This window comes from Morone saxatilis, unplaced genomic scaffold (genome assembly GCF_004916995.1).
Source record: "Morone saxatilis isolate NCDOM2014 unplaced genomic scaffold, NCSU_SB_2.0 Contig4, whole genome shotgun sequence".
NCBI lineage: Eukaryota > Metazoa > Chordata > Actinopteri > Moronidae > Morone > Morone saxatilis.
The window spans coordinates 12453309-12462687 of NW_023339984.1; the positions used below are offsets into that span (position 1 = coordinate 12453309).

The 9379-nt window shown below is 38.9% G+C and overlaps 1 protein-coding gene across 1 annotated transcript in view; it reads right to left on the bottom strand.

Annotated features, from left to right (window-relative positions):
• faah2b (fatty acid amide hydrolase 2b) overlaps window positions 1-2311 on the bottom strand; it is a 7825-nt gene extending 5514 nt beyond the window's left edge. The window contains exons 1-4 of the mRNA XM_035675346.1: window positions 2025-2311; window positions 1151-1233; window positions 539-675; window positions 116-325 (exon numbers count right to left, since the gene is read on the bottom strand). Of these exons, the coding sequence (XP_035531239.1) occupies window positions 116-325; window positions 539-675; window positions 1151-1233; window positions 2025-2213 (619 nt within the window). The 5' untranslated portion in view covers window positions 2214-2311. The remainder of the gene's footprint in view (window positions 1-115; window positions 326-538; window positions 676-1150; window positions 1234-2024) is intronic.
• Window positions 2312-9379: the final 7068 nt, after the last annotated feature.

The window sequence follows — 9379 nt, forward strand, 5'->3', positions numbered from 1 at the left end:
TGTGTGTGTGTGTGTGCAGTGTAATATCATTATCAGGGAGGGCCACTCCAACAATAAGCAGTTCTAAATAAACCCATCAACTCACCACTGTGATGTTTAACCAACAGTTGCTAACCTGAACTTCCTCCGACCATCCTCTCCAGGTCGTACGGGTTGTTGGTGATGCCGTAGAGGTGGTTGTGGGTCTCCCACCACATACACAGCTCAGGCGTGTTGGTGACGCCCAGCGGGATGGCCCCCGCTCTCTTCAGCTGGACCAGCGGTGGAGCGTCGACGGTGGACACGATTCCTCGTCTGGAGACCACACCTGTAGTGTTGGGCATGCCTGTAAGACAGAAAATAAAAGTCATTTTTATTTGTTAGAAATGCTGATTTTTATCTTGAGCACAACATGTTCAAGTTACGATGTCTCCACTGAACAGAAAGTGGGTGAGGGTGCATCTATTGGCTCAAACACTTTATTACACATTATTTGTTGTAGGTAGTCAAAGCGCCTGGTTTCAAATGACTGACAGGAGATCAGATTTCTGGAATTTACCCTGGAGGCAGTAAGACTCTTTGACAGAGAGTGGGACTCCCAGTAAAGGCAGTCGGTCCTCCAGCACCTCCTCTCCACCAGTTTCCTGCTCGATCAGCTTGTCAACCTGAGCCGCTTCCTGGAGGGCAGCATCGAACCTGGACGGAGGGAGAAGTAAACTATTTGACCCAATTCTGTTTAATTCCTGATTAAAAAGGCTCGATTTTAAATTGATTATAGTGGAAACTGTAAATATGGCAACTAATACTAATAATACGTACACTTTGTACAGTAAAGTTAAAAGGAGATTAGAAATAATTATTAATAAATAAACATAAGAGCACAATAGAGATGCAGCTAATGATTATTTTCTAGATTCAAATAGTAATAAATGCCTGTTTTAATCTACAACAGCCCAATGTAGCATCTTTAAATGTCTGTATTTGTCCAAACATCAGTCTAAAACCCCCAAAAATATTAAGTTTACTATCTTATACAAGAAAGAAATGCATCAAATCCTCACATTTGAGAAGCAAAACGATTATTCATTTTCTGCCGATCGATTAATCGACTCAACAAGCAGTAAAAGATCAAAGTAAAAGCATCAGATTGGGAGGAATGAGTCTTTCTTGCCTGTCTTTTACGACAGCGTTCACAAGAGGGTTGACTTCCTGGATCCTGTCTATGTAAGCCTGAACCACCTCAACACTTGACACCTGCAGAAACACAAAATATAGAATATATAAGACATACACACACGCACGCACACACACATATTGAGTCACAGACCAGAAAAACAAGTCAGACAACTTGTCCTACAAATTGGGAGGAAGAAAAGGAAAAGATTATTCTTTGTAAATGAGTAGATTTATACTCTTTTATGGTAGATTACTGTTCTAATTATAATCAATTCATTTAAAACATGTTTATAACGTAATAAATCGATCTATCACATAAGTTTATAGTTTATAAGCTGAAACTAATGAATTTGTGCCTTTGAAAATAACATAAATGAACAATTTATTATCAAAATGATCGACTAATTGATTGATTAACTGCTTAATCGACTGTGTCTCCCCCTCTGCAATATACTGCGGATGCCTTACAACAATAATGCAATATTAAACATATACCCGTGTTTTATTAACATTAATACAGCACCTGCAGCCGGGTTTCTGTATGTCACTGTAGGATTTTACTATCCCCACTTTATGTTGTGTGTTTAATGATAGGAAGCTGTATGTTATTACACAGCTGGAGGTTTGCACAAGAAAATGAACTCCAGGGAGAAAAAGACCTCCAGAGAGTTGAGCAGAGGCTGTAAAGAGCGTTTTGTTATTAAAAAAAATCAAGCTGCAAGGAAAGGAAGAACAAATCTACAGTGCAGCTAATCACAACAACGGCTTGTGTAACTTTAGTGATTCTAAACAAACAATAACCTAAAGAAGAGACTACTGCAGGTAAACAAACTGTGTGTCCTGCAGCAGTCGCCACTTCGGGTACACACCTCTTTACGCCGGATCTTCTTGGCGAGCTGCGTCGCCGACAGGAGCAGCAGCGGGTTGCTGACGGCCGGGAGCTTCTTCCCGGACACCGCCGGTCTCCGAGGGGAGAACAGCTGGAAGAGCAGGGACAAGGCTCCGAGGAGCGCCCGGCTGAACCACACATGGAGCTTGTCCAGGAGGCCCTCACACATGTTTCCACCGCGCAGAGGAAGACGGAAGGTTTGTTTGGAGCCTGCTGTCAACGTAATGAGATGTCTTCCTGGTGAGACAGGCTGTAATATATATATCAGCACAGTGTGAGACAGCAAGTGAGCGCAGCTTAGAGAGGCTGAGCACCGGAACCTTCAAAATAAAAGCATGGCGACGTTCAATTCTGTTGGTCAGTGGTGAAATGCAACAAGTATATTTACTCAAGTACTTTATTCAAGTATAATTAGATTTTACTTCTTTTTTCCCCCCCTTTGTATGCTTCTAGTGGGGCCTGAAGAAGTGGGTGTACTCTTAATTTATGCCCAGATGTTTTTTTAGGATGTTAGTAACCTTGTTGTAGTCATTTTTGTATCATGTTGACAGACAGATAGTGGAGGTATTAATTAATTAATATGTTAGTTGCGTTAATGGTACTTTAATGAGCAGGGTGTGTCTGATATCAGTGATCCCCGGGATGATCCTGGAGAAGGTGAAGGGGGGAAGCAGGACGTCTGTTCAGTGACATGTAATCAATGTTGGTGTGGGTGTATTAAGGCTGTGTCTTCTCCTGTGTTGAATGAGGAAGTCTTTGTCTCCTTAATTGCAGATCAACTTGTTGCGTTCAACTTCTCTGCTTGTGGTCCAGAAGATCTTCCCTCTCAGTGACCCTTCCTCTGAATCAGCACTGGCTCACAGACTACAGGGTGAGACGACTACAAGTATCCCTTATTCCATCCACTCATGAATATTGGACAACTATGTGATGCCTTCGCCATCGCAGAATTGTTATTTTTTTCCAAATAGGCTACATGTCTTGTTTCATTGAACTTAAGTCTATCACTTAGTGTAAAATGTGGCCATAACAGATCATCAAATTAAAGTGTTAATCTCTGCTTTTTAATGCGTTATTTTTTTATTTAATCCGAATTAATAGGTTAAATTTGACAACACGTGACACCAATATTGTACTTTTTACTCCACTAAATTGATTTCACAGCTTTAGTTACCAGTTACTTTTAAGATTAAGATAATACATTGCATAAGCTTATAAAATACAAAACATTTTTATGGATTAAAGCAACCTTTTTGGTTTGTCACCATAAGTTGTTGAAGAGACACTTCATTAAAATAACTGCTCAGCATTAGTATGAATAGTTGAGTTTTATTTTGAAAATAAATACCGGAATACAGTGTATGATTTATTTTGCCTAGCATGACTATGACCCATATCAGCCTACAGATAAAGTTAAAGTGTAACCTATGAATTTAAAGTATGATTGCTTTACTGTCTGTGTTAAACTGGTATTTGAATTGTACATTTAGAGATAACATTTACACAGACCAGAGCTAAACTCTAATAAAAATACCAATAGTCCTAAAATACAATTAAATATAAGCTTTAACATCACATCACAACCAGTGGGGGAGTAATTTATGAGGGGAGGCCAACTCCCTCTGCTCTGCTGTGGGTGTTAACTGAATAATCCAAGCAGAAGCGAGGGATGCAAAATGTTTTACATTGTGTTCATGTTCTAGATACCTACTGCAGCTTTGAGCTCATTTACATGCAAAGTTAAGCCAGCTATGCAGTTTAGCTCCCAGCCATTACTCAAGCAATGCAGTTAATCTCAGTTTAAGAAATCTTAAAAAAGCAGCATAATGACCCAAAAGAGACTAATTTCTCTCTCATACATGCAAACACATTTAATTTGGACGTTGGCTATATGTCCTGATGTGCTCCTTCATCACCATGAACACTCCTACTTTTGGAATAAGAGATAAGAGACAATGTGAGTGCAGCAGACTAAGTGTTTATTCAAAGTGTGAATATTTCTGCCACTGATAAAGTCCGAGCACAAACTCCTAATTGATTCTGTGCGTAAAAGTTTGAACATGTTTCAAGTTACTGCTTCTGTTCCTGTGGGTTAACTTGTAGTTACTTGTTTTGTAGGTCAGCCGGAGCCGAGCCTGTCATTCAATTGACCAATTGCTTCGAGAGGTATAGGCTGTATAACCAGAGTGCCACTCCTTTCTATAGCCTGTTGTTCTATACCTGAAAGGACCAGTCATGTGACAACCTGTGTTCAAACACACTGTTGACTGATCTTGTAGTGTGTGTTGTAGTTTACAGCCCCCTCGTCCAAACAGAATAACAGGACCATACTGTGTGTGTGTGTGTGTGTGCAACTCGTTACCTGCATTTATTTTACATTAAAAAACACATGATATGTTTATATGATAGATGCAACACTATAAATCTACGCTGTAGTATACGAAGTATCTAACATTTGCCCCACATGATTGAACTACAACATTGAAATGCTCTTTCATGGATTCATTAGTGATAAACACAGAAAAATATAATATTCTGTAATAATATGACACTGTGAAAGGAGCCATTCTGCACAGTTGACTTTAAGTTGAGTACATTTTGCTGATAATATTTAAGTTTGAATTCAGGACTTTTACTTGTAATGGAGTATTTTTAGACTATAGTGTTTCTACTTTTAATAGAAAGTGCCAAGCAGTGTATAACATATTCAAATTAGCTCCTCCTTTACCATCTGCAACATTAAAGTGATGCTTGCACATTATTATAATAATTATAATCCAATATAATACACATTATTTAGACAAAATAGGCCGCAATGATACCTCGCTGTCGAACTAACCAACAGCATTGTTAAACTTACGACTATCGCCACACAGCGAAAAAACTGCCTCTGCAATGCAGGTCATAGGGTTAGAGGAGAATCCATACTGACAGTGTTTGATACAGTCAGCTCATCCTGCACCACCAACACAATCATCACACTGTTCAGATCCAATGAATTATGTTGTTTACCTGACTGAAAGACTAAAACTGCATTTTAAACTTTACCTAAAGCAGCTTTTTAACATCTTATCTGCACGTTCTTGCCTTTTAGCTCATATCTCGTATCTCTTGCTTCATTTCTCTTTTTCCTCCAAAATAAATAAAGACCCAGTGTGGTTAAAGATCAGTGGTGGAAAATAATGAGTACATGAGTACAGTGACTCATGAGCTGCTTGATAGCATCTATGTGATAAAAAACACTACATTGGCCTGAAAAGTGTTAATAACTAATGAGAGGGTGTTTGTGCATTAGTCATGAAACTATGTGAATAAAAGAAATGTGAAATCAATAAAATCCACAGAATGCCGGCAACTCCCTGCTGAGCTATTTATTGATCCTGTTATTTCAGGAGAGACCTAATTTCACGGCCAGTTCTGAGATTAAGAAGTGACCCTTAGAGGCAGGAAATCATAGTTAAAATCCTGCCAACTGAAGGAAGTGGATGTTTTGCACACTTTGAAATGTTGCAACGTTTTGTGACTTACTGCCTGTTAACCCATTAACACATAGCTGAGAGGCAATACTTACCTATAAACTGTATTTTCTGTTGACAACATGAAGTGACGGTCACAGAATTAAAGGATAAATACTCCTCAAAGGGTTACACGCACTCACAATCCCAACCAAGTGGAGAAAAACAGATCATTCCTCACCTGTAAGGTGAAACCTGAGGCTCAGAAAACTACCGGGCATGTAGAGACAAGAGGAAAAAAAACAGAGAAAACACACAATCGACAATGTTTGTATCCCTGTGTGAAACTTCAGCAGACGTGCATGCTGTCTGGGAAAATGCATAAAGCAAATGTAACTGCAGTTAACGGCCCATTATTTAGAGATTATGTTGTATCTTTAGCATGTGCCTTTATGGGAAGGTAAAGCCTTTGTGAATGCAGAGCCTTTGGGGTAAAATGATACGGGGTCAGGGAACAACAGAGGATGGCTTTGGGCACTTTTGTATTGATCTCCATCTTCTTTTCTGTCTCTGTCACAGGATATATGTACACATCTACCTATAGCTCAGTATTTTGACTCTCAACTCCAGCACTCACTGTTTTTCCTGGAAAAAACAACCAAATGGATCACATATATTTAATTCTCCTAATGAGATAACAGAGGAAACACTCCCCCGTCTGGTTCCAGTCATCTCTGAGTGGACAGTAATTTACTTTACTGTTCCCTTCAGACAGAGCGATGATCCACTTTCCTGCACCTTCACTCTGCCCTGGAGACCCGTGTAGGCTGATATGTCTGCACCTTGGGGTTAAATAGCTTACTGTGTGTGTCTGTTTGTGGGCCTAAGTGACAATTTTCATTACTTAAAAGTACTCAATCTTTTACCCAGATTGTTCTTCACAAAGTGGAAAAAGTGTGTAAAACATCTTGGGAATTTTACACTAAAATTACATTTAATTAAGATTTTTGAGAGGTTTTAGCTGCTTAGTAATGCAATTCAGTGTTTGTGCAAAAATGTGCAAAGAAAGTAACATTTTCTGTCTGTTTATCTACAGCCAGTGTTTGGTTTGTCTGGTCTGGGCTACTGTAGAAACATGATGGTTCAACATGGTGGACGCTGTAGTAGAGGACCTGCTCCCTCTGTAGATAAAAACAGCTCATTCTAAGGTAACAAAAATACAACGATTCTTATTATACACTAATAAAAACATACCTATGATCATTATATTCACTTTCTGACGATAGATCGTCCTTAATGTTGCACTCTGGACCTTTAAAACATAAAATAATTCAATCAATATCTGAAATGAAACCTGTCACCTGTGATGTGAAACTGGGACATGAAAAACATTGTTTACAAACAGTATGAAGAAAAACAACAAAATAATTTCTCTTATGTCTGTGGATTACTTATGACATCATTTCCTACTTTCATTTTAATTTTAATTTTCCTACTTTGATTCTTTGGTCAAATAATCATCACACCATCAGTACAAAGCAAAACGTGTCGGATGTTTTGAACCATCTACAGATATGACCTGTAAATTATTGTTAATACTATATACCCCCCCTTCTTTTAATTGCTCAGAATATGATTTTTTTAGGAAATAAGTGTGTAAAATTGCTTAAAGATTTATTTATTTATTCAGTTGTACTATGCAAAAAAAAAATATCTCTTGTTTATTTATGTTTTTCTTTGCTTTATTTTAATGATTTTATTATTATTAAGTATGAAAATACTCTCCAAAAAACCAGAAGAAGAAGACAACCTTTAAATTTGTCTAATTTTGAGGAAATATTTAATAAAAGCATTAATAGTCAATAATTATTGGGGCCTAGTTTGTCCCTCTTTTATAAAGAAAACATATGAGTCTTTCTGTATTATATTGTGTATTTATAAGTGTGTTACATGTGGCTTCCCCCATCAGCAGCAGCTCCACTTGTCTATTTGTCTCCTTGGCAGCAGTCTTTCATCCACCATGGGAGGAGGGGGAGGTTGAAGATGGAGGAGGTGGGGGGCGTGATGGGGGAGCACCCCTCTGCTCCTCCTTTGGGGACTGCTGTGTGCGGGCACATGAAACAGCTGGTGTGCTCCAAAAACCAATTATAGAGGCCCCTGGCCCCCCGCCTGGCTGCCTACAAGGCCAGGCAGAGTGTGATCGTTAGCACCCACAGATGAGTCTTAACGAGGGGCCGCCACTGGGTCGGTCAGATGGGAGTCACAGCAGGTTTCGGGATATAGATTTGTCCGGTCCCAGACCTGGATGTTTAGGTTGAAATTGGAATTTTAAGATGCAGGAGAGGCTTGATGTTTTATTTACGTTGTACACTGTATTGAGAGTTTGGGGGTCCTGACCAGAGCAGTGTACAGATTTTACATTCATATGTTATTAATGAGACAGAGCTCAGTGTTCGATATATATATCACAGATTGTTTGTATGCAGAATATAAATGAGAATATGAAGTAAGACAGGTTTGATCATTTAGGGGGTGAGATTTCCTTTCAGTCAGCGTACCCGAGAGCTCAGTTTTAGTCATGTGTTTTATTATTGTGCTCTGATTGATCTGTGTTGTGAAGGAAATGTGAACAGCTGAGGTGTTGGATGCAGCCGGAGCGCGCTATTGATTCCCTTCCTACTGGCTGTTGGTAAACTTTTCAGCAGGGGAGCTGATTGAGAACCACATGAGCCAGCCTCTTTATAATACATTTGTTGTCCCTGGTGAGAGCAAGAGAAAGATGGACTCAGCTTGTAGTCTTACTATGATGGAAAAATGAATATATATATAACTGATAGAAGGTTTGTAAGTAGTAAAATATACAACTATTGTTTTCCTGTATCTTCTGTTAGGAGACAAATACAGTACTGTTGAAATCATATATTGGTTTGGTTTAATTTAGTGACATTCTGATATAGTGATAAAATACAATTTATCTCCTTTTATCAAGATGGAGATAAGATGGAGATCAGCATTGTTCTCCAATAACATCATCAGACTCTGGAGGGCCAGTTTAAAAAAAGCAGGACCAGACAAATGATGTTTTTTTATTCTGCACATTCTTCTTTTTTTCTGTCCAAAACTGGTGCCTACATTACCCACAATGCAGCGTGACCATTGATTGTTCGGTCCGGGATTTTAATGCTAGCAGCGACTAATGTATCCTCAAGCCTCAAGAAGAGATAGGGAGCCCTACGTTTGTCAAATGCAGGTTTTTTGTTTCACTTTTAAACTTTAAAGTTTTGAGCACCAACCAACTCTAACTCACGTGACATCACTTGAGGCAATCAGATGTTGTGCAGCTCCCTCCTTAAACATATGCAACTTTTCTTACTCATTACTCGCGAGTGGGAATGTTACATTTGCTGTATTGGACAAACTGAAATGTATTCAGTTATGATGGCGCTAGACGATAAGTTGAGTCCTCACTAAAGGTATTACAGTTCATCCTTAAGGAGACGTGAATGTCAAATTTAATGGTAATTCATCCAGTAGTTGCTGAGACATTTCACTAAAAGCCCCGAATGTGTTTAACCTGCTGGAGGAAAAGTCAGGTGATCATTGAGGCTGTTAGTCTTCATCCTCTGAGGATCATGAACCTCAGTAATGAATCTACTTGTTGTTGCTGTTGAGATATTTCAGTCTGGGCCAACGTGATCGATTGTTGTTCATATGGCTGCTATGGAGGCATTATTTAAAAGAGACAGACAAAATCACATGTTTCAGTGAATAAAAAAGTAAAAAAACAAATAAAGATATCCATGTTGTCTTGGAGAATACAGTCTATTAGCCATTGTTTCGTGTTTGCCTTACAGTTTGGGAGAGTTTGTCTTGTTGTTTG